Source organism: Podarcis pityusensis (genome assembly GCF_964106645.2).
Source record: "Podarcis pityusensis genome assembly, chromosome: 9".
Taxonomy (NCBI): Eukaryota; Metazoa; Chordata; class Lepidosauria; order Squamata; family Lacertidae; genus Podarcis; species Podarcis pityusensis.
Genome location: NC_138034.1, coordinates 62,713,713 through 62,738,783, shown reverse-complemented (window position 1 = coordinate 62,738,783; position 25,071 = coordinate 62,713,713). Strand labels below are relative to the sequence as shown.

General features: G+C 45.3%; 1 protein-coding gene and 1 long non-coding RNA gene across 3 annotated transcripts in view; one reads left to right on the top strand and one right to left on the bottom strand.

Moving 5' to 3' along the window:
• Positions 1-1,213: 1,213 nt before the first annotated feature.
• The window catches only part of AFF1 (ALF transcription elongation factor 1), a 148,256-nt gene continuing 124,398 nt past the window's right edge, over positions 1,214-25,071 (top strand). The window contains exons 1-2 of one of the 2 annotated variants that reach the window (XM_081020694.1): positions 1,214-1,478; positions 8,302-8,355. In XM_081020694.1, coding sequence (XP_080876820.1) covers positions 8,330-8,355 — 26 coding nt within the window. In that variant the 5' untranslated portion in view covers positions 1,214-1,478; positions 8,302-8,329. Of the gene's footprint in view, positions 1,479-8,301; positions 8,356-22,501; positions 22,672-25,071 lie in introns of those variants that run through there. The other variant, XM_081020697.1, reaches the window with a different exon arrangement.
• On the bottom strand, positions 19,548-22,131 carry LOC308485503. The gene is made up of 2 exons (XR_013990577.1): positions 22,035-22,131; positions 19,548-20,115 (listed from the first exon to the last, which is right to left on the bottom strand). It is a non-coding gene; the product is annotated as an uncharacterized lncRNA (long non-coding RNA).

The window sequence follows — 25,071 nt, the reverse complement described above, 5'->3', positions numbered from 1 at the left end:
TTCACCAGATTATGAGTCCACCGCTCTCAACCACTACACCACTACACATAAGAATTGTGGCAAACATCATGCATACTTGGCTTCAAACACCAGCAGTGGGAGAGCACAGGAGCTAGAGCAAGCAGTAATGTGTACATTACCCAAGTGGTATCTGTCACTGCTGGGGATGTTTGCTTTTTTGAGCTCATCTTTCGAAAAAACAATGTTTATTTAGACCAGCTAATGTTCAATGCAGAATTGCCACCTTCTTATTACTTATTTTAAAACAGATTTACTATGCCCATATTGGTGCCTTTCTCCTTCCCCACATCTCCCAGTTCATAAAAGAGGAACCTTAAATAGGGGATAGTTTTAAACCAAGGTTGCCCACACTCGGGTCTCCAGCTGTTTTTCGACTACAATTCCCATCATCCCTGAAGACTTGTCTTGCTAGCTAGGGATGATGGGAGTTGTAGTCCAAAAACAGCTGGAGATCAGAGTTTGGGAAACCCTGGTTTAAACTTTGGAGTGGGGGAAACATGGAGGAAAAAGGCTAAATCCTTGGGCCTTTATGTGAAACCCTGAGATAGGGCAACATGAGCAGCTGGTAAGCAGGGGGCCTGTTTTGACCTGGAAACTTTGCTCTTGAAGCCAGGTAGGGTTGCTTCATGGGAGGAAGGGGTATTCTGCACATGCTCAGGAACACTTTCCATAGCTGAAGTTGAACACTGAAAACCAGTGTCAGGCTTTAACCCTCGGTGGACTTTGCTTAGCTTAATGCAGTGTGTTGTTGTTTTTTCCTTTAAAAAAATGTTTAGGGGTGCTCTCATTTTGACTCAAGAAAATCACCATTTTCGGGAAAAATAAATACAGGAAATGGACAAAAGTACAAAGATTCATAAAATGTTTAGGGGTATGCCATTAAAAAAACCACTGGCTTAATGAAAGTGGTGTCCTTTCCGGAGCATGCTGTTTTAAGTCTCGCACTACCCTCCCCGGTTGCCTTCTGCATTTCGAATAAAATTTAGCGCCCCAGGTTGAATTCCCGGGTCTCGAACTCCCGGACTTGCCGAGTTTTCAGCGCCGGCGGCGCTTCGGGTTTTCCCGGAGACGCTTCGGCTGCAGCGGAGAGGAGGGGGCGGGAGGAGAAGACCGCCTTCGGAGGGGGGCGTGGTCAGAGCGAAGGAGGCGGGACCTGCAGCCCCTGGAGCTGCTCTCTGGTTGTCGCTTCAGGCCAGCCAATCCCGCGGCCAGCTTTTGCAGCCCGCATCTCTCTCTGTCTCTGTCCGGTGCAATGAGGCTGTAGAAGCTGCAGCAGCAGGAGCAGCAACAGGTAATGAAGGGCAAAGAAAGCAAGAAAGCGAGTGAGTAAGCAAAGCAAGCAAGCTCAGCCTCCTCTTCTGGCTCTGTTCATCGGCTGCTGCTGGAGGGGGAGGCCGGTCCAGGCTTCGCCCCCTCCCCTCTTCGCTCCTGATGGGGTTTGCACGGCTGTAGCGGAGGTGAGAATCCATTTCCCTACCTCTAAAAGATATATTGTATAAGGCACTCAATGAGAAAGCTCTTTAAAAAGCAAGCAGCCGTCCATTCCTGCCTTGCAAAAGCTATGGGGCGCTTTATTTATTTATTTAGGGGGGTGGGGAGGTTATCAACTCAATGTTTGCGCCGCTTTGAAAGCAAACAGCAGCAACAGGCAAAAGTTTGGGTTTGTTGTTTAGCTTTTTTGCAGAGAGTTTTCGGGGGCTGTCAAGCCGTTAATCCCGTCAAAAAGTGTGTGCCGTGGGATTCTGCTGGGAAATTGCTTGTTTTTAACAAAAAGCAATGCAGGGGCGATTCAGTCGAGGCTGCAAAACGGTGGAAAGTGCCTCGAATGACTCTGTGTGTTTGTGTGTGTGCGTTATTTGCCTGTCCGTTTTGGTGGTTTGAAAGACCAGGAGAAGGGCGGGGTGGGGGATGCTGAGCAGCTGTTTCAATGTTGTTGTTGTGTTGTGTTGTTGTTTATTTACTTAAATGTTTCCTATGCCCCTTTGGAAACTTCGGAACCGTTTGCAACCGAAAACGTGCATCCCTCTGGGGCAAGCCTTGTCAGCAAATGGAAGTATCCCCTTTGCCTTAAACTATCCAACCAAAACTATCTAAATTATGAGTTACAGTTGAAATGCTCTTTTCAAAATTTTCCACAGGGTTAGTAGCCATGGCAGACTGTTACTCTGCGAAAAGATTAGGTGTTGCTGTGTTGTGTGTCTAGGTATATGCACTATGCATTTGATTTTGGGGTTTTAAAGAGTTTTTGATATTCTGTAACTGAATAAAAAAAAGGTGGCCTTTGCTCCTTCACTCAATGTGTGTCTGAAAAAATACGGGCATATCCTATGCTGGATAGTAGTGTGCTGACCAGTTCTGGTGCACACATTGCATGATAATACAGGGTAGTGATCTAGCATTTGGTGTGTGCCTATATGTGTGTGAACCAATTGTGTAACTTTGGGGTGTGGCTCCAGCGCCTCAGGAGGTGTGTGTGAAGGACTGGGAGATTGTCCCAAGTCTAGATATGGCTAACGTTGAGGCTATTATGTATAAATTAGAGTATTTTGCATTTGCACATAGATTCATAGAATTGTAGAGCTGGAAGGGTAATCTGGTTCAACCCATTTTAAAACGAAATCTGGGAAATGGTCTTTAATCTGTGCTTGGGGTAGAAATGTGTTGCAAAACCGTCTTAAAATAAAGCTGAATGCTGAAGTGAGCTCCAATAATCCACCAGCAGATGAAACGGGTACAGGTTTTTTTTTTTATTGTTGTGTCATAGTTGTTGTTTATGTTAACAAATGGTTTGTCCTGCATTTATTTTTTAAAAGTCATTTCTACAAAAGTGCGTTAAACTTTGGCCACTAGAGGCCGCTCATTCAATCTCGCTTCAGCCAAGGCTCCATCTCACACACTAGGAATTTTAACGTTCTTTGAAGTTGCAAAGTGGACATATAAAATTCAGAAGCGACTCAAATATACCTGCTCACTGAGAAGCAACCAAAGGCTTGCCAAAGAGCAGATAACTCATTTTGAGATTTGAGCCTCCCCATGGAGCATCAAGCAATTCATTTCCATTAGATCTGTAGCAAATTTAGTTACAATTTCTATGCACACACATTTTTTTTTAAAAAATGGATCTGCACAATAGTGATCTGAAGCCTATGGGAGGTGCATTGTGCTATTCACAGATGATCCTCTGAACATTTGGATAAAGAGCTTTATTACGGCATTGGTTCACATGGGGGTACAGTCGACTTTCCCGATTCATGAATTGGCAGGGTCTTTAGTGTGGTGGCTCCCGTCATGTGGAACAGTCTGTTTTATGTTTTCCGAGTATTCTAAAAACTTTTTTCCTTACCGAAGCATTGGGAAAGACTAAAGCTCAATGGTACAACATCTGCCTTACATGCAGCAGGTCCAAGGTCCAATCCTTGACACCTTTAGATTAGTCTTTTCAAAGTAATGAAATAAAATAGCTAGGCATCTGCTTTATGGAAACAGGGAGGAGGAATGTTTTTTACAAAATGAGGCAAAAATGAATGACTGTTCTACAGAACAAAATCTAGTTTAGAAAAAAGGATACAGTGGAACCTTGCCTTACGGCGGGGATCCGTTCCAGAGGCCCTGCTGCAACTGGAAAACAACACAACCCAAAGCATCGCGTCTGCGCACGTGTACGGCGCAATTTAGCACTTCTGCGCGTGTGCGAACGGCGCGAACCCGGAAGTAACCCATTCTGGTACTTCCGGGTTTGTGCCAGTTGCAAGCCGAGGGTGACGTAAGCCGGAGGCAATTTAACCCAAGGCTCCACTGTCATTGTAGAGCACAGTCCTTTTTAAAAAAATTTTAAAATTAAATTTCCTGTTTTACATTTTAGAATATTCATTTAAACAACCTTAAAATATCAGTGACTTCCCTTCTCTTTCCATGGTTCATTTTGCATAACATAAATCCCTGCATATTTTACCTAAACTAAACCATTCAGTATTCCATTATTACATCCATCTAAACTTATTTACGCTGTTGAATTTATCTTAATGCTGCCAACATTTTCAAGTGTACACAATTTCCCACCGTATATTCAATAAACATTTTCTAATCTTCTTGAAACGTGTGTTCTTCTTGTTCTCTTATTCTATATGTTAGGTATGCAAGCTGTGCATATTCCATCAGTTTAAGTTGCCATTCTTCTTTTGTTGGGACCTCACTCATTTTCCATTTTTGGGCTAACCAAACATGGGCCACCGTAGTGGCATACATAAATAACCTTTTTTGACATCTGGGAATTTCCGTCTGAATTATGTCCAACGAAAAGGACTCTGGTACTTTTAAACATTGTTTTCAATTCATTACAAATTATTTCCCAATACACTTTTACCCTTTTACAGGTCCACCACATATGAAATAACGTACCCTCCGCCTCACTGAGCACAGTCCTATTGTCTACTCAGAACTTAGTCTTGTTGAATTTAATGGGTCTTGCTGCCCAGTAAAAATGGGGTTAAAATTGCAGTTGACTGACACTGGCCTCATTTTATTAAAACATTCCGTTCCCCTCATTCTCTCTATTTGTGTGTGTGTGTGTGTGTGTGTGTTGGCTTGTACAACACTGGTCATGCAGGGATAGTGCTTAACTTTAACTGGCTTGTATCCATTATGCAGGCTTAGGGTGACCAGACACGTTGAAGCCAGGACTCTTGTACCCTTAATAATTGTAGCCAGGGCTCCTGTATCTTTAATAGTTGTGTAGAAGAGGGATGTTATTATACTGCAAGTGTGATAAAAGCTGTGCCACCTTCTCATCAGGGTACAGGAGACCCCATTCCTTCCTATGCACTAGGTCAGTTGATGAGCATTGTCTGTTTCCAGTATTCAGAAAGGGTGTGCAAATGTAGTAGCATACACTCCCCCCAACCCCCCCCCACACTTTTAGTATTTGCATGCCATATGCAAACAAAATCCATCCTGTTGCATGAAGAACTATTTTGTTTGGAGGATGCGTTGCCAATTTTAAATTGCACTAGAGAGCAAATTAGTATGCTTCCTTCTCTTTCAAATTCATGGCATGTGGGCTTCTGTATGTCTTGCCATCTGTATAGCCATCACTTGCGGAAAGAAGCTTAAATCCGATTTTAGCTTGGACTCTGAGTGATGACAGAGAGTCAGAGAAGAATCCTGTTTGCTACTACTGTGTTTACTTCTTCTTCTTGATGTTGCAAAGTGCTTTACAATATGTATTTGGGTGGATTTGCACAGGCTCTTTACTGTTTTTCTGGAACTACAAATTAGGCATGCCAAATGGTAAAGTTAACAGCATATCAACAAGGTAAAGGGACCCCTGACCATTAGGTCCAGTTGTGGCCGGCTCTGGGGTTGCGGCGCTCATCTCGTTTTATTGGCCGAGGGAGCCGGCGTACAGCTTCCGGGTCATGTGGCCAGCATGACTAAGCCGCTTCTGGCGAACCAGAGCAGTGCACGGAAACGCCGTTTACCTTCCCGCCAGAGCGGTACCTATTTATCTACTTGCACTTTGACGTGCTTTCAAACTGCTAGGTTGGCAGGAGCAGGGACTGAGCAACGGGAGCTCACCCCGTTGCGGGGATTCGAACTGATGACCTTCTGATCAGCAAGTCCTAGGCTCTGTGGTTTAACCCACAGCGCCACCCGCGTCCCTATATCGACAAACGTTGCCTAATAAAACTTTGGTTCCAGTGACGAACGGTATAACTGCCTCAATGTTTTGCAAACATTGGTGAGCTTGTTTTGCTAATTTCACTTCATCTGTAGCAATGTTTCTAGCAATGTTTCAATGCAATCCTTTGCGGTGATGTAGGGCAAAACAAGCGGTTGTAGTATAAAACATCAGAAGAGCATCACATTGGCAAACTGTGTTGTCCGAAAGCACCAGGTTGCCAGAGGCTGCTTTTGTTTTTTACCTGTCCTATTGCAAGGTCTTGGATTGCAGGCTTCCATATAGGCGCTCACAACAAAATACTCCCCTCCATTTGCTTTTTAATTATTTTTAACAAAACACAGATCAAACAAACCAAACACAATTGATAAGGTGCATCAGTTTCATTCTACCTTAGTCGCTGCTTGACTTGCTAGTGCAGTTGGGTGAGCCCTGGGAGCCTGGACTTTCTGCTCCCAACCCATAATAAAATGCTTCCTTGGTGGTTTAGAATTTGTCCCAGCCCCATCCTGTCTATCTTCTTTCCTGCGCTTTCGTAAGTTCTAGCAGCAGACATCTGTCCCCCACTCCTTCTGTTCCAGAGAGAACTCTCTGCGTGTCTTTTAGTACATGGAAGGAAGCACTAACTAAATCATAATAGCCGCAGGGACTCGCTCAAAGAATCTTATCTGTAATATATATGTCTATTTTGTGTTTAGAATCATTACTAGCATTAAATGTGAATTCTAGGCTTTTGAAGCTCCCTGTTGAAAGTAATGCTGGGGTTTAGCAAACCACTTGAAAGAGTAGAAACTTCTTGTTTTTGCTTTGAAAGAGCCCATTGGCACCTTAAAATTTATTAAGTGTGTAAGAAGACTGGTGTGTGTGTGTGTGTGTTGTTGTTTTTTTTGAGAGAGAGAGAAAGAAAAAAAGAAATAATAAAGAAAGAAAGAACCAGAAGAGGGAAGGAAAGACTATTACTTGCTGCAGAGCTGTTGAATCGAGAGCATGTTTAAAGTTCCCAGTATTTATTTTGATAATTATTCCATTAGGGTTGTTCACACATTACACAGAACGCAGGTGTTGGCTGTCTCAACACTTGTACAAGTCTTTGTGTGAAAGTGTGTATGCTTGCTCACATACGTAGCTTGCCTGTTACATACACAGAAGTATACTCACAAATAATAATAATAATATGAGCGCCGCAACCCCAGAGTTGTCCGTGACTGGACTTAATGGTCAGGGGTCCCGTTACCTTTTTACCCCAGCCACTCTGGGCGGCTCCCAACGGAATATTAAAAATGCAATAAAACTTCAAACATTAAAAACTTCCCTAAACAGAGCTACCTTCAGATGTCTTCTAAAAGTGAGATAGTTGTTTATTTCCTTGACCTCTGAAGGGAGGGTGTTCCACAGGGCGGGTGCCACTACCGAGAAGGCCCTCTGCCTGGTTCCCTGTAACCTCACTTCTTGCAGTGAGGGAACCGCCAGAAGGCCCTTGGAGTTGGACCTCAGTGTCTGGGCAGAACAATGGGGGTGGAGACGCTCCTTCAGGTATACAGGGCCTTCTGAATAACTGTAGGAGTGTACAGCTAAACTGATTGCGTACATAGATTGTACACTTGTTGAATGTAACAGTTGGCATCTTTTTAACTGCATCTTCCTCTGCTCCTCCTTATTCTCTCAACTTTAATCCTTGTAATACCTCCTTAAGAGGTAGACTAAGGGTAGCCTTGTGGTGGTTCCCAAACTCTTCTCCCCACCCCTCGCCTCCATGGACCGCTTGAAAATTGCTGAGGGTCTTGGCAGACCTCTTAATAATTTGTCTGCTTGTTCTAGCAATAGCAATGAGCTGTGTTAGATGCTGCACATTTTTTAAAATTGCATTTTTACAGACACACCACAGGCCACTAGTGGTCTACAGTTTGGGAACCCCTGCTAAGAAATGAAGTTTCGAGGCCTGCTTCAGGCTTGTTGGAGTCGCCTTTTCTAGCTGTTCATTTCTATAATGAGAATAAGCGAGAGTGACCTGTCTAAGAAGCAGGACTTGCAGAAATCTCTGTACATGATTTTAAAACCAGAAGACAAAATAAGAAAGCACGAAAAGCAATTGTTGGGATCAATTGAAAAGTCATAAAGTAATGAGCAAGCTTTTGGGGTTGGACATGTCGCAAAGAAGGAGAAAAAAAGGAAAGAAAAGAAGATGGAGAGAGAGAGAGAATGAATTATGAAAACCTTGTTGTAATACTCAAGCTGGAATTGAAGAGGTTTTGCCCAGACTTAATTAGGCTAGACTGTGTTTGCAGTGAAGAGTTCTCATGTTACACCAAAGATAAATAGGACAACCCTTTTCTTATACAGTATACTCTTGGCTTTAGTTTTTGATTAGTAATTAGCCTGAAGAAGGGGGGTGGTGAGCTTGAAAGCTTGTTTGCTACTCTGTGACTTGTTAGTCATAAAGGCATTGTGCTAATAAAGGCTACCGCTGCTGCAGGGAGCAACAAGAATATATTTGAAAGAGCTTCTGCAATTTTCAAATGCTATATAATGAGTGACGTGTGATCTTCTTCAAAAAGTGATAAAACTGAAGTCTGATTGGCTGATGACTCATGTTTCCTTTCCAGATGAGCTGATTTGCAGAGGATTGTCAAGATGGCTTCTACAAACACCAGGAACAGGTAGGATTTAGGATGAGGGCACCATCCACTTCTCTTAGAGAGCCAGTGTGGTGTAGTGGTTAAGAGCGGTAGACTTGTAATCTGGGGAACCGGGTTCGCGTCTCCGCTCCTCCACATGCAGCTGCTGGGTGACCTTGGGCCAGTCACAATTCTTTGAAGTCTCTCAGCCCCACTCACCTCACAGAGTGTTTGTTGTGGGGGAGGAAAGGAAAGGAGAATGTTAGCCGCTTTGAGACTCCTTAAAGGGAGTGAAAGGCGGGATATCAAATCCAAACCCTTCTTCTTCTCTTCTAGAGAGGCCCTTGCTTTCTTGACCTTGTTTTGTGGTCTTTGCATGAACAAAAGGTTACTGTTAAACACACCAATAATAATCATTTAATAATTCTATTATTTGTACCCCACCCATCTGACTGGGCTGCCCCAGCCACTCTGGGCAGCTTCCAGCATATTCAAAAACATAATAAAAGTTTATTTGGGCCCATTTAGGGGCCTGTTTTGTGCAGCTTCTTAAGTCTGAGCCTAAGCCTAGGTAATCTGAGCTGGGACTTGTGCTAACTATGAGTGGTACCCAAGAAGAGCCTTGGCTGCTGATCATGGTTAGTGGGGAAACAGCTTAACCACAGGTCCTGGTTCAGATGACATGCTAATCCGGTCGTTCCCAAACTTTTTTGTTCCACTATCCCCTTGGCGCCATAAACTGTTTCCCAATGCCCTCTATAAAAAGCATTACAGTTGTACCTTGTAAGTCGAATGGAATCCGTTCTGGAAGTTCGTTCAACTTCCAAAATATCCAAAAACCAAATCACGGCTTCTGATTGGCTGCAGGAGCTTCCTGCAGCCAATCTGAAGCCCCGTCGGATGTTCAGCTTCCAAAAATAGTTTGCAAACCGGAACAGTCACTTCTGGGTTTGCGATGTTTGGGAGCCAAAATGTTTGGGAACTAATCTGTTCGAAAACCCAAGGTACGACTGTATTCAGAATACAGTCATACCTCTAGTTGCGTTAGGTTCATATTGCAGATTTTTGGGTTGCGAACGCAGCAAACCCGGAAGTGTATACTTCCGGGTTACGCCGCAAGCGCAGAAGCGGTCTGTGCACTTTGTGCATGCGTAGGAGTGCTCTGTTGCATCATGCGTATGCACAGAAGCGGCGCTCTACTTACAGACTTTTAAGTAGAGGTACCACTGTAGTGGTTTGCATGACGCACTGAAGAAGATCACAATGAAATAACATTCGAAACAGTAACAGTTAATTGCACCTTTATCCAATTAAAACTATTTCGTTGCATTAATTCAACAACAGGACTTGATCCTGTGATAAGGGCTTTTTAAGGTCTCATAGTCATTTACACCACCCAGCCTCCACTGCCCCCCAGGCGGCACTTTGGGAACCAGTGTGCTAAGCTGAAACTTGGATTGCTGGCGGTCCCTGGAAAAGAGTTTGGAGGCACTTTGCTCCTCCCCAATCTGGTAAAAACAAGCAGGGAGCGGAGCAAAGTCCACTTGCAAGATGCTCTCTTGAAGCCCATAGAGAAGCCATAGTTTAGCTTACTGTATTGTGTGAACTAGCTTAGTGAGGCACTGCTAAAGGCATCTGAGAGCTGCTCCCAGTATTTCAGGTTTTGTTTGTGTGTCCTGGGCTTCCTTTTTGTTTTAAAGTCTTAAGCATGGGTGGGCAAACTAAGGCCTGGGGGCCGGATCTGGCCCAATCGCCTTCTAAATCCGGCCCGCGGATGGTCCAGGAATCAGCATGTTTCTACATGAGTAGAATGTGCCCTTTTATTGAAAATGCATCTCTGGGTTATTTGTGGGGCATAGGAATTTGTTCATTATTATTTTTTCCAAAATATAGTCTGGCCCCCACAAGATCTGAGGGACAGTGGACCGGCCCCCTGCTGAAAAAGTTTGCTGACCCCTGGTCTTAAGAGACATTGCTGAGGGCTTCCAAGTTTCGTCTTGCACTCTGTATCTGTGCAACAAGCACAGGGCATGGATTATCCTGTCGCTGTAAACAGAAATATGCCTTATTTCCCACTTCAGCTTCCTGTTATAAAATTTTAGGGTGCACACACATAGCAGACACACACTTCATGGAAAACCAGTCCTTCACCCTTCAAAATTTAGGAAATATTCCCTGAGGGAAAATTACACTTTATTTTAGCTCACAGAAGAAGCCCCAAAAGCCACTTTACCTCTCCTAATGACTCTAAATATTTCCTGTGCAGAATGAAATATCTTAGAGAAACCTTTCCTAATAGTTCTTTTACTTAAAAATCCTTCAAATCTTGTCTTAAGGGCATATTTTGTTCATGAATTGGGTAGGCCTGTGACCCGGTTTCTAGAACTAAAGTATATACTATCTCAAAAGAATGGCCAGATAATGCAATCATCAAAGCATTATCAGGTATCTTGACAGGAGAGAAGTCATGCCTCTTTCTGTGACACATGTATGATGCTTTGTGGGTGGTCTTTGGTTAAGGAGTTGGGCTGCAAAAGCGAACCCCAGTTTTTTCTAGAACTGTCACATGAAAGAAATTGGCTGTGGCCTTCTCAAGTGCAGGGCTATTCAAAAGAACAGGCAACCTGTAAAATAGATTAGATCAACAATGGCTCACTGGTTGCCCCAAGATAATTCTGTCTGTCTCCTGATTCAATCAAGAAAGGCAGTTGCATTTTGTAATCTTGTTCTCTTGAGTGTCTATAAAAACGTTTGAGTCACCTCTTCAGCTTTAGTGGAAGGTGCTCAAGGCAACTTCCATTGAAGCCATGAAAACCATTCGAAGGTCTGTGGATTATGAATAAACTTCAACTTGAAAATGTGTTGGCATTGTATTAATTTTCTAGCGTTGGGTGGAAGAAATGGCTGTCGTTTCGCTTGCCAGGGAATGGAGAAGTCTTATAAATTTATAAGGCATGGAGAAATTCCACATTTTTGTGTCCCCTTTGGACTTTGTATGCAATTTGACTCCTGTGTGTGTGTGTGTGTGTGTGTGTGCTTTAAAATTGTCTTCAAATATTCATATATGTATGCAGCACTGTATCAGCTGCATGCTCTCCATAATAGTAAGCCCTTTGTGCTGGATGATGCCATGGGGAGTCAGATATATAAGCTGATTACCCAATGGCACCTTCAACTTAGGCTATGGTCGCTTAACATCTTGGCGCCATCTTCCCTCCAAAATGAGTTTTGAAGCTTCCAGATCCTTCTCTAAGAGACATTTTGCTCTCCCCGTATTTATTTACTTACTTAATTTAAATAGCTGCCCCATAGCAGAAGTACTCTAGGAAGCCAGGGTGGTGTCGTGGTTAGGGGATTGGGCTAGGACCTGCGAGATCAGGTTTCAAATCCCCACTCAGTCATGAAGCTCACTGGGTGAGCTTCAGCCAGTCACAGCCTCCTAGCCTACCTCGCAAGGTCATTGTAGGGATTAACTGAGGGGTGGGGTGAACCATGGAGAGAAAGGTGGAATATAAATGCAAGAAATAAGCCCTTTTGCTTACCTGCTTAAGAAAGATGGAGAGGGCAGCCAGATGGCGATGTCTGTCTCCAACCTGGCATTCAGAGATCTCCACAACTGGACCTGCGCCAGTTGGAAAACACACCTGGCTAATTTCTAGCACTGATGGAGACTGACCCCTTATAAGGTGAAGGAGTGCCTCCACCCCCATCGTTCTGCCTGGACGCTGAGGTCCAGCGCTGAGGGCCTTCTGGCGGTTCCCTCATTGTGAGAAGCAAAGCTACAGGGAACCAGGCAGAGGGCCTTCTCGGTAGTGGCACCTGCCCTGTGGAACCCCCTCCCACCAGATGCCAAGGAGATAAACAACTACCTGACATTTAGAAGACATTCTGTTCAGGGAAGTTTTTAATGTGTGACATTTTAGTGTATTTTGGGTCTTTGTTGAAAGCAGCCCAGAGTGGCTGGGGAAACCCAGCCAGAAGGGCGGGGTACAAATAATAATAAATTATTATTATTATTATAAGGTGGGCTGTGGCTCAGCAGTAGGACATATGCTTGGCATGCAGAAGGCAGGCTCAATGTCTGGCATTTCCAGGTATGGCCAGGAGAGACGCCTGTCTGAAGCCCTGGAGAGTTGCTGCAAGCCCAGATGAACCCAATGGTCAGAATCTGTCTTAAGGCAGCTTCCTAGGTTCCTGTGACATGCATCTGGGGCCACTTGATCTCTATCTGGTTCCCAGACCGGCCACCTCTGGCTTATGTAAATTAAGTGAAGCAACATGGAGCAACCTTGTCAAATCATGGCCAGCAATGCTGCTTCATCAGGTTTTAAAGGGATTAAGGAGAAATTTAGTTCCTGGAAGAGGTCACATGCTGCTCCCATAACACAGCTGCGTTTCCACAGCCAGAAAAGTGGTGCTGCGCTTGCGGATTAATCAATCCCTTATAGTCAAATTTCCAGCTTAAGTGTGCTCAGCGTGACAATGTAAGAGGCACGAGGGTGGGGGGGGGGGGAAACAAGTCGTATTGAGTTTCAGTTAACTCCCCTCTAACCTGTAGTATTGTCTGGGCACCTGTTCAAGGTGCTTACTGCCGCCACAGAGTCCGAGGTGGAAGAAAAGTAGAGCTGGTGTTCTCAGTGTATCGCTGACACCGTGCTCCAAAACAGTGCATGGTGATCTCTCCTGTCAGCAGCAGTTAGTTAGACATTAAAAAGCAGAAGTGGGACTTCTGTGGTGTGTTCCTGTTCAGTGACCTTCTCCAGGATACTCTATTTCATCCTGACTACCATCCAGTTTTCTCTCTGCCCCCAAAGCAGTCAGACAGCACTATACATGCTCATTGGGGTTCCTACACTCTGAAGCAGGGTTTTTTCTACCTAAAAAAATGGAATTTTGCAGATCTTAGTGTTCCCTTGAGTCTGCTGATTCCTCTCTCCTCTGCGTGGGCGTTGTTGCTTTGGCTGCATAAGCAATGGCGCTTGCCTCTGAACAGTGAAAATGGAGGAAATGGTCAGGGAACAAGATGGGATCTTGGGGCACATCATAGAGGTACTGGAATCGGCACTGGTGGGCTAGTTGGAGCAAAACCACCACAAAATGGGTGTCTCCAGTTATACCAGAAGGAATTTATTTGTGGTTCGGTGACTAGGACCCTGTCCGCACTGTACATGTAAAACCAGTATCAAACCACTTTATACAGTCATGGCTTCTCCCAAAGAATCCTGGGAATGGTAGTTTGTTAAGAGGCCTGATAGTTGTTGTAAAGGTACCCCTGACCATTAGGTCCAGTCGTGGCCGTCTCTGGGGTTGCGGTGCTCATCTCGCTTTATTGGCCGAGGGAGCTGGCGTACAGCTTCCGGGTCTTGTGGCCAGCATGACTAAGCCTCTTCTGGCGCACCAGAACAGCGCACAGAAACACCGTTTACCTTCCCGCTGGAGTGGTACCTATTTATCTACTTGCACTTTGACGTGCTTTCAAACTGCTAGGTTGGCAGGAGCAGGGACCGAGCAACGGGAGCTCACCCCATTGCGGGGATTCGAACCTCCGACCTTCTGATCGGCAAGTCCTAGACTCTGTGGTTTAACCCACAGCGCCACCAGGAGATCTCTGTTCCCTGCCCCTTCAGAGCTATAATTCTCAGAGAGGTTTAAGCAACACTTATTCCCAGGGAACTCTGGGAATTGTAGCTATGTGGGGGGAATAGGGGGTCTCCTAACAACTCTCAGCTCCCTTAACAAATTACAGCTCCCAGAATGCTTTGGGAGATGCCGTGACCATTTAAAGTGGTATGAGACTGCTTTATATGTATAGTGCAAATATAGGTAAGTCTCAAAGAGCTAACAAGTGCTCTAGCCTGTTGTTATGGACCCTTTCACCAGTGAGGCAACAGTGTAGGAAATTACTGATGAGGAGATATGCATGAAGGTAACTGATCCAGTCTGGGATGCTAACCTGGGAGTGAATATGCTGGGTGATCTCTCTTGTTCAAAAGGACTTGACTCAATTGCCTCTTCTAAATTACTTCTTGAAGCTTTTGGTGATTTGAGATAAATGTGCGCTCCCTTTCATTAATGTTCCCAAAGCGCACCCACACCCACAATTCAAAGCCGAGAAATAAAATAATGCATCTCCTGCAGGGTCTAGTCTAGCACTATCCAAACAGGCAGTGCTTTCTCACCCCAGATCAGATATTGCATCAAAATGAATCTGACAGCTGTAGTGAATCTGAAGAGCAAATTGCGTCCTGCCTGTGGATTCTGCCTTTGTTTAGCTGGTATATAAATCACGGTCGTTAACACTCTTTATAGCCTGCCTTCTCCCTGAATTGTTCTCCCAAGTCCAACAGGAACATATAAGCCTCTGTGTGTGCTAAATTTGTCTCTCTGCAGAAGCTAGCTGCTGATTGTAGAACAATTAAAGCAAAATTATTAAGCTGCTCAGAGCAACAGCGGGATAATGTCTGCCTAGAGGATGCTACCTGCAGGATAGACTAGCTGAGGAAGGGTGGTCTGTAAGACTCCTAGATTCATTCTTCCAGCTCTTGGCAGGAGTTCCTTGCATTTACATTGCAGACAGCCTAAGTCTGGCTCAGCCATCCAGGCAGAACAGGCAGTCTCCTGGGAAAAACACGATTCAAAGGGCAGCTGTCATGGTGCATCATAGCCAGCTCTGCCCACAAGTGGAAACCTCACCCTAGTATCCTGTGAGGTGCTGCAGGGAATATTCTCCCCTTACACCTAAAGGTGGCAAAAAAACCTGTAAGCTGGTTCTGAGACAGTTACAGGGGCATTGCAGTAATAACAGTGCAATCCTAAACTCGCATACAGTGGTACCTCGGGTTACAGACGCTTCAGGTTACAGACTCCGCTAACCCAGAAATAGTACCTCAGGTTAAGAACTTTGCTTCAGGATGAGAACAGAAATCGTGCTCCGGCGGCGCGGCAGCAGCAGGAGGCCCCATTAGCTAAAGTGGTGCTTCAGGTTAAGAACTGTTTCAGGTTAAGAACGGACCTCCGGAACGAATTAAGTTCTTAACCCGAGGTACCACTGTACTTAGTTGGGAGTTGGGACTTACTGCTGAGTAAAAATACCTGGAAGGTGGTCCACAATTTCTGGTAAATGGGAATAAGTTTTTTTTAAAATCATAATACTATGGATAACTCCCCCCACGCGTCACAGTATTTCTACTCCTAGTTATAGTAAACCACTAATATGCTTGTTTGCTAACGAATCTATCACAAATACATCAGATAGCCTAGCAATATAAAGTTGTGCACAAATACCACAGAGATCTAGAAGTGTCACGTCTGATTGGCATCGGTCTGTCTTGAGAGACAATGGAGTGCTCCTCCAGGGGTGAGGTCAAACCACTGCGTTAGCAACATCGCAGTGACCTCCCTGGGGCACAAGCCTGGGCCGTGCATATGGAGGTCCTGGGCTGCCCAGATGACAAGGCTCTCCTTTTGGCTTTGCTGATGTTGCCCAATACATTTGGCACCAGCTTGGCTGCAGAATTTGCTGGAAGGAGGTGTACAAGGCACCATCCAACCATCTCAGGGATTTGTGTAGGGTTTTCTCTCGAAGATGTCTCGCAAGGCAGCAGAGGTTTAAGGTCAGTTTTCCTTCTAGATGGTCTGCCTTCCCAGGTTAACGAGCCCCATCTGCCCCTCACTTCAGCACTTGCAGAAACTGCCTTGATGACTGTTGGCCCCACTAATGGTCCTGTCCGCTCAATCTGCCAGAGCCTGTCTTTTGCATGCAGGTTACGTCCCTTCCCCAAGACCGGCTACCCTCTCCTGGTTTTAGCTGGCCAGTCAAAGCCATTCCTGGGGTGTGGCTGCTGTCGCCTGCTGACAGCTTCTAGGAGCCACAGCTGAGTGCAGGGTGGGGACCAAAGATGAACAAACTACCTCAGAAGAGCATGACGTGTCCCCACCAGAGGTATTACCCCTCCCCCAACACCCTGCACACCCCAATTTCCACTTCAGCCAGTGTGTGTGTCTGTATTCTACAATCTATATTTACTAATATATCAAGTGATTAGAGGTCTAGCCTCCTGTAAGCAAGACCAAAGCCACATCCATTTACTATCTGCATTGTAGAATTCGCTCCTTTTCCATATAGGCTAATTGCTGTTGCTTTCCTTATCTTCCCTGGTTAAATAGTGCTTGTGGGGTAGAAGAACTGACTGCTGCTCACATCATTATAGCTTTTCAGCACAGTCGTTTCTTCTCTTGGCAGGCAGACCTGGATCAAATCTTTATGGGTTCTTCCCTGACCTTGATCAATTTGGGACCCTCCTCTGCAACAGCTCTGAGAAGCAGTTGAGGCCAAGAGCAGGGTGACTGGTTCAGAGTCAGCTTAATTTTGGAAATTGAACCGGGGTCTGGTTCAAATTCAAATCCGTCCGTCTAAGCCAGCGCACTACCCTGTCTCATATGCTGCTCATAAACACTATACTTTAGTTGGGCTGTGGTGTAGTCCAAAAAGGGACCTTCTGCACGTGCAACATAGTGGAATCCTAAGAGTTGCTGCCAGGAAACCCACCACAGCAGCCTCTTTCCTTTGCGGGGAAGGGTTCTCCCTTCTCCATTTTATCCTCGCGACAAACCTGTGAGGTGTGGGTCAGGCTGTCATTGTGCGTGGCTGCAAGGAGCGCCAGTGGGCTGCAATTACCGTATTTTTTGCTCTATAAGACTCACTTTTTCCCTCCTAAAAAGTAAGGGGAAATGTGTGTGCGTCTTATGGAGCGAATGCAGGCTGCGCAGCTATCCCAGAAGCCAGAACAGCAAGAGGGATTGCTGCTTTCACTGTGCAGCGATCCCTCTTGCTGTTCTGGCTTCTGAGATTCAGAATAATTTTTTATTGTTTTCCTCCTCCAAAAACTAGGTGCGTCTTGTGGTCTGGTGCGTCTTATAGAGCGAAAAATACGGTGCCTGCTGCACGATGCCCTGCAAGAAGAGTGGCCTACTCAGCTCAGTTACTTGCATGGCCATTTTACAACGGGCTCCATCTCTGTGCCGCCATTTCGTGACTGGTTCTGCTCCATTTCGTGACTGGTTCTGGTGCTGTTGCAATGGTGGGCCTTGGCCGTTGTCATCCCTCCCAGTGGCTCCTGGCGAGATAGTTTGGGCATGTGAATACCAGAGCTACATGGGTACTGTCTCTCTTAGATGCCTAAACTGAAATTCCCTGGTCTAATATCCCTAGTGCTGCAAGATTGTCACAAGAGCGCCTGGACTAAAATTGTCTATCAAAAAGTTCACTCTTGTGGTTTATCACCACAACAGCTACTGTACTCACTCTGGGTTTTAGTAAAGCAAACAGTCTCATTTGCCAGTGCCTAAATGATATCGAGCGTCAGAACAACTTGGCCACAATAAGGAAATTTTGCCCATGGTATGACTATTTTCCACCTTCCCATTTCGACTCTCTGGCACCCTATCTGCATAACCTAGCAATTAGAAAATATAGACGTGCTTTTACTCTCACAGGATTGAATGTATCTCCCACAGCTGTACTTGAGGGACGATTCCAACAGATTCCACATGAAAAACGCTTATGTCCCTGTGGAGACGGCATTACCAAATTGGTGGCGCATGCCCTTCTGGCTTGCACTCTTTATAAAGACTTGAGGAATGAGATTATCACCCCTCTTTTATTGTCCATTCCGGGTCACCCAACCACTGCCACAATGTCCTTTCTCTTGGCAGATCAAGATGAGCAGGTGACAGCAAAAGCTGCAAGGTTTTTAGCTGGGGCAATCAGAGTAAGATCCGCTATTTGACTATTGATTCAAAACCCTAACATTTATTTTATATAATTGACTTTTTATTTCTATTCTTTGTATATCGTATTGTTGTTTTATTGCTATGGCCGAAGCCTGGCGCAAATAAAGATTCGTTCGTTCATAGCATAGATGAGGCTGCCCAGTATACAGGACTCTGCAGGATCCAATCAAGGATGCCTTGACGGTTGTGCCTTGCATGCGAGAGTTATGGATGTGTAATGCTGATGGGTGAATCTGTGGTTGCGTTGGTATTTTGGTACCCATATGTGAGTTTATTCTGGGAGGGAAGTGCGGGATGTTTAATGCTATGCACATCAGACCTGCAGAAAAATCCCTGTGTGTTGTTATTGAGGTAATGGGTAAAAAGGGCACATCTGCAGTCTCAGCTGGGAATCTGGTTATTTTGGCTGTACAGTAGGGAGACTCTGGAGGGCTATTGAAGCCTCCTTCAATGGGACAATTCATGGACTGGGGCCAGAGGTCCGCTTGCGAATGAAAAGTCCCTAGCTTGCATGCTTGATGCACTTGGAATCACAATAGGGCGCTGAGCCCTTTCACCTCCCGCAGCAAAGGAATCTATTGGGATATAAATAGAGGCTGTTAAGGCACATCTCGTTAATTAATAGGCCCCTTTTCAGCTTTGTTTAAGGCCTGCCTCCAGACTTACTGCTTCTCCATAGTGCTTGCCCAAGATGTGTTGGCTATTAAGGGTGTGTATGTGGGGGGGTGTATCTATCTATAAAACAATGGCTGCAAAGCTCTTTAACTTACAAATGAATATGAATGAAGGGTGTCTGGGTTATTTTAGTGGGTAGGGTAGCAATGGATAGCTTACAAACAATCCTGTGTATTGCACATCAGCAATTACATTGTGTTCCTTGGCTTGCAGGATGTCTCAACTTCTGCTGATTTGCCTAGGGAGTTGTTATGCTGAAGGAAAGGCTCCCAAGTTCACTTTAGCTCCTTCCTAGTTTGCTTTCTTTTCTCTCTCTTTCTGTGTTGTAGTGTGTGGCTGAGCAGGTTTATATCTTTGTTTTACAGGGACCAACTCTGTTTAGGGATTTTTGATTATCTGCTACTCACCCTTACCCTCCCTACTACTGACTTCCCTGCAGCCTTTGTAGATAAAAAGAAGCACCAGCTCTTGCACTTTGTTTTAATATATTTTTTTAGCTCATCTATGCCTCCACTTTGAAATCAAGAGATCAGATGTTCTGGGCTGCTTGCCTTCTCTGTGCAATAGGCCGCCTAGTTTGTCTGCTTTGCACTGCCCCCCCCTTCAAAATATCCTTTTCTCTTTTGGACATTTATGCAGAATTGATACCTAAGTCTGTTTCTGGTTGTAAGAAAAGCCATGTGTGAGAAACATTTCCTCATTGGAAAATATATTGGGAACTGAATGTGTACAAAATGCCTTGGGCTGTTCCACCAGCTCAGCACATATATTCTTTCAAAACAGCTTTAATATGAAGCCATCACAAGCCCATTCCCTGCTTCAAAAAGATGAGTTACAGGTCTCTAAAATCCCCCACAGTTTAAAACCTCACAACCTGCTTCCTAATCTGCAAAACATAATTTCTATTGTGACTGCTTTGTTCATTTGTATTGTTTGGCAAGGGGTATGCATATACTCTCAAAGAAAAAAACCTATGTGCTTCAATAAATGAATTCTGCAACCAGTCATCAATTATGCTCACTGAACTAATTTGCATGATTTCCCTTTGTAATTTAGTTGTTTTGTATAATTTAATTAACCAAAAAGAAAAGGCTCTCAGAGCATCTTACAACAATCAATAATAAGACAATTTCTCCTCTCAGACTTAACAGTGTACAACCCACGACACAAAAGGAAAAGCAGTTGGAAGGGATGATGAAAAACAGCAAAGTAGTTCTCAGTTGCAGTGTTTCTTAGAAGTGTTTTTTTCCGCCAGGGAGGAGTCCAGCAGCCTGTAGCTGCTTCACCTTTGGCCGATGCCCAGGAGGAGCTCCCCCTCTTACTCCAATGTTCTTCCTAGGATGCAGAGAGATATTTTAATATTTACTTGTCCTGTGGAGGGGCAAGAAGTTATGCAGGGCACTGACACATTGGCCAGTGAAAAAATTAGTTCACCCACTACCACCTTTGGCTTTTCAATTTTCAGTAAGCATTTCCCCTTGCAGTTCAAATTGTCTTTATGCCTATAAGGACTAGAAACATGTAGCAGCACTCTTGCACCCCTGAATATCGGTACATTTTTGGGGTAACATTTTGGGGTGGCGCTGTGGGTTAAACCACAGAGCTTAGGGCTTGCCGATCAGAAGGTCAGCGGTTCGAATTCCCGCGACGGGATGAGCTCTCATTGCTCGTTCCCTGCTCCTGCCAACCTAGCAGTTCGAAAGCACGTCAAAGTGCAAGTAGATAAATAGGTACTGCTCCAGCAGGAAGGTAAACGGCGTTTCCGTGCGCTGCTCTGGTTCGCCAGAAGCGGCTTAGTCATGCTGGCCACATGACCCGGAAGCTGTATGCCGGCTTCCTCGGCCAATAAAGCAAGATGAGTCCTGCAACACCAGAGTCATCTGCGACTGGACCTAATGGTCAAGGGTCCCTTTACCTTTACCTAACAAAAACCCTGGCATTCATCAAGAGCATTTTGTGTTGAGTTACACTTCTGTTTTGTAAAGTGGGATAAAAAACCATTGGTGCATGCTGAATATGTAGTTTCTTGGAACACAGAAGCAGGGATCAAGGAACAGAACACACCTCTGCTTCTGGTTTTTTATTTGCACAGAGTGCAGGCTATTTAACTGTTGCAAGCCCCTCTTTCTACCCACCAAAAGACCCAGTAATCCTGCGTAAAGTATGATTCCCCCATTCCGGAAGTAAGGAAACACTGGGTGCCCAATATGTAAGTCAGCAGTGTGATGCAAAAGAAAAAAGAAAAAAAAAGCTAACACTATTCTAGGCTGCATCAAAAGACGTATAGTGTCCCGATCAAGGGAAGTAATAGCACCACTCTATTCTGCCTTGGTCAGACCACACCTGGAATACTGTGTCCAATTCTGGGCACCACAACTTAAGAAGGATGTTGACAAGCTGGAATGTGTGCTGAGAAAGGGCGACCAAGATGATCAAGGGTATGAAAACCAAGCCTTATGAAGAATGGTTGAAGGAGCTGGGTATGTTTAGCCTGGAAAAGAGATATTATGACTGTCTTCCAATATCTCAAGGACTGTCACGTGGAAGATGGAGCAAGCTTGTTTTCTCCTGCTCTGGAAGGCAGGACTCGAACCAATGGCTTCAAGTCACAAGAAAGGAGATTCCAACTAAACACCAGGAAATACTTTGACAGTGAGAGCTGTTTGGCAGAGGAATGGTCTCCCTCAGGAGGTTGTGGACTCTCCTTCATTGGAAGTTTTCAAGCAGAGGTTGGATGGCCATCTGTCATGGATGCTTTAGCTGAGATTCCTGCCTTCCCCGGGGGTTAGACTGGATGACCCTTGGGATCCCTTCCAACTCTATAATTCTGTGAGTCTGCATCGGAGCAGCGCCCGAGGGCGATCCTCTTATGCCCACCGCACCATCAAAAGTTGCCAGTATCTTTCCACCCGGTGGCGGCGGCCGCCTCTTATCCGCGCGCGCCCCGCATTGCGCGGAGGCCAGCAGTGCCAGGCAGGAGGGAACTCCGTGTCCCGCCTGGTGCGTGCTTGTACATTGTGAGGTTGTGTGTGTGTGTGTGTGTGTGTGTGTGAATAATTTGTATTTTGGCAGCGCTCAGCCGCCGTTCCCCCTCCGAGGCGGGGCCCCGTCCGCGTGTGCGCTCTCACCGCGCGCCTTTCCCCTTCTGATAGGCTCGCCGTAGACGCGCTTGTCCGTTCCTCCCGGAGCCAACCCTCCCCGTTCCGTCGCCCTTGACAAAACAACATGTCCATTTAAGGGAAGGCGGAGCGTACCATGCGAACTTTTCGCGGGGGGGGGCGGGGGCGAGGCTATAGGTGCGAATCGTTTCACAACCGGCTCTCCAAAACAATCCCCTTCCTTCGTTGGGAAAGCAGCGCAGCCAGAAGCGCGCGGTGCTTTCGCCGAGTTCCCCTTCATCCCAGCGCCCCATAATGGGTCGGCTCAGAGGCCGGAACGGTCCGGAGCTCCAAATGGCCATTCAGTAAGCGAGCCCAGCCAGCCAGCCAGTCCCGGGCTTGGCTCGCTTACCTGTGGAGCAACAGCAGCAGCAGCAGAGCCCGCGAGCTCCGCCGCCTCCCCCTTCCCCTCTCAGCTGGCTTGCAATGTGTCGAGCCGGACTGGAGGAGGCCCCCGGGTGCCCGGATGTCTATCCAAATTAGTGTCGGACTGAGCTAGCAGAGGGAGGGAGGGAGGGAGAGGGAGGCGTTACAGCCGAGGAAGCAGCAGTCTTTGGGGAGAAAGGAAGGGGGCGCGTAAAAGTGGGATTTTCTCTGAGCCAGGGGCGCAAAGCGCAGCAGCAAATGGACAGGAAGTTTTTGGGTGGCGGAGGGTAGGGCAAGGGCGAAGAAAGCCTTCCGATGGCCAGGAGACGGTCGGCTTGCTAAACTTCACTATGGCTGCCCAGTCAAGGTAAGGATTATAATTTTTTTTTAAGCCATCTACCAAAAAAAAAATAAAAACAAGCTTTATGTTTGTTTCCCAGCCTCCCTCCCTCCCTGCCTGTTGTCGGAGTGTTTCCCCTTTTCATTGCTGCTCGTTCTTCGCCTGTTCTCTCTCTCTCTCTTCCTCCCTCCCCTTCTCAAAAGTTTGTGCTCTTCAGAATTTTATTTAATTTTTAATTTGTTTCGAATCGGGTTTAAATGTATTTGGGTTTAAAAAAGAAAGCAAACCTCACCAGCCCACCCCCCTTGTTAAAAATCAAAGACAGTTTTTTGTTTTTGTTTTTTTAAAAAAAGTTTACCTCTCTCTGAAAGGTTGTGAAACAGGAACCTCCTGGTATTTAAATGTAATGGTGCATTTTTAAAGAAAATCCTTGTGAGGGAAGCAGTTGGAATCCTCTTATCTTATAAAAGCTGATCGTTGATATCCCCTCTTGCAGCGCTTTCCTCTTCAACAGCCCCTTTATTATAAAGGAAAGTATATATACTGATGCTGACACAACGGGTCTTTTTTGTAAAATGTGTACGGATTTAGTATGCTTTCAGTTTTCTCTGGATTGCATGCCTTTAAAATGGTAGCTGGGCAGACTGTGAGTGAAATCTGCTGAGTAGGCAAAGGATGGAAATGGTCTGTGGAGCAATGAAAGGGGAGTTTGAGTGAACCAGAGTAATTATCTCTAGTTACTGCCAAATTAGGGGATGGGAGATGAATCCAGGTATACATTTTAAAAATGGTTGTTCCTAATCACTTCGGATTATGGCTTCAGGGGAAACGCTTTTTATTAGTGCTGCTGCTACTCCTTCCTCTCCCTTCTTTAGCATTATTTGAGAAATCCCATGGCTAAATTGGGGGGGAACTATCCACCTCACTGTATTTGAAGCAGCATGATGAGTGTGGGATGCAGTTTTCTTCCCTTAAATTCACACCCACCAGGCTCCCACTGTGGTTCTCTTACCACCCTTCAAAATTTTTTTGACCTATTTCAAAATGATGTTTGGTGTTGCTATTAGTAGTGTAGATTCCTGGCTGGAAACCGGGAAGTGGGATTGTGGCAACTGGCAATGTTGGAGAAAAAAATGTCTGGTCGCTCCTGCGTGGGATAAATAGATCACTTTTTTCTGGATAACTGCAACTTTCCTTGGGTAATGTTGGGCAATAAATAATGGGGAGAATATTGCTAATAGCCCATTGCCATAGTTTTGGAAGTATTAAAGCCCCATCTCTCTCTCTCTCTCTCTGCCAGAGTCTTTATGTTCAAGGTATAATTTGCTGGCCGTCTTCTAGTTCATAAAAGTGCCAGCCTCAACTTTTGCCTTTAAGCGTGCACTGGCATAGTTTGGGAGGTTTGAGGGTGGAGTGAAGCGTTCTGGCTAAACTTGATTTGTATCATTTAAGAGGCAACGTAATTGAACTCAGTCCTTTGTAGTGTCTCTGTGATGTTTGGAGGACATAGCCTCTGATGCAAATGTCAGTGTTCTTGGTTGGGGGGGGGGAGAGAGAATGTAATATGTGATACTTTAAAAACAGTAAAAATCTGAATACACTGATTTGACTTTCAAGAGAATGTGTTGAGAACAGTCAGAGATGCAAGCGCTTGGAGTGTAGATGCAACAAGGAATTCAGAATTGTTTTCGATGTGGTAGAATCCTCTGTTGTAGGAGAGGCTGTTTATGAAATCCAATCCAGAGAGTCTTGCTTCTGTTTGCCCTGCAGATGATTGTGAGGCAGCTTGGCAGCAAAGGTCGGGAAGAATGAGAAACATTACCATATGGATTCCTCCCCCCCTTTTTTCCCCTAGAAGAGAAACCTTTACCAAACAGATATAGTGAAAAATATCTACACATTTTGAGCAGCCTGGTTTTCCCCACATGAGCAAATAACCGGGCATCTGTTAAACTGAATAGCATAGCTCTGATTTCAGTAAGGATGTTCCGCTTGTGACTTTAGCATGCAATGGCCTGCCTACAGGGTTGAGTCCTGTGCACAAAGGAAAAACCCTGCACATGCAGTTCTCTTTGTGGAATTGTGTCAGCTGTGACAATGCCTTTTGGGAGGCACCAAATACAAAGCAGTATCTCAGCGGGACTTACTATTCAGAAGTAGGTTCAGTTGCAGTTTTGTGCACGTTTACCTGGGAGCAGCTCCTATTGAACTCAGTGCAACTGTCTTCCAAGTAGATGTGTGTCTAGGATTTGGCAGAATTAGCTAGAGTAATTGTTTGAGGGGGGCACCACTTGGGCTGCCCCTCACACAGAATTTATTTGGCCTGTTTTTACATATACAGCAAAAGAAAGAGTACAAATTGCACCGCTCCAAAATATTAACTTAAGTTTTTTAAAAGAACAAACAAAAAAACAAAAACGCCCTGCA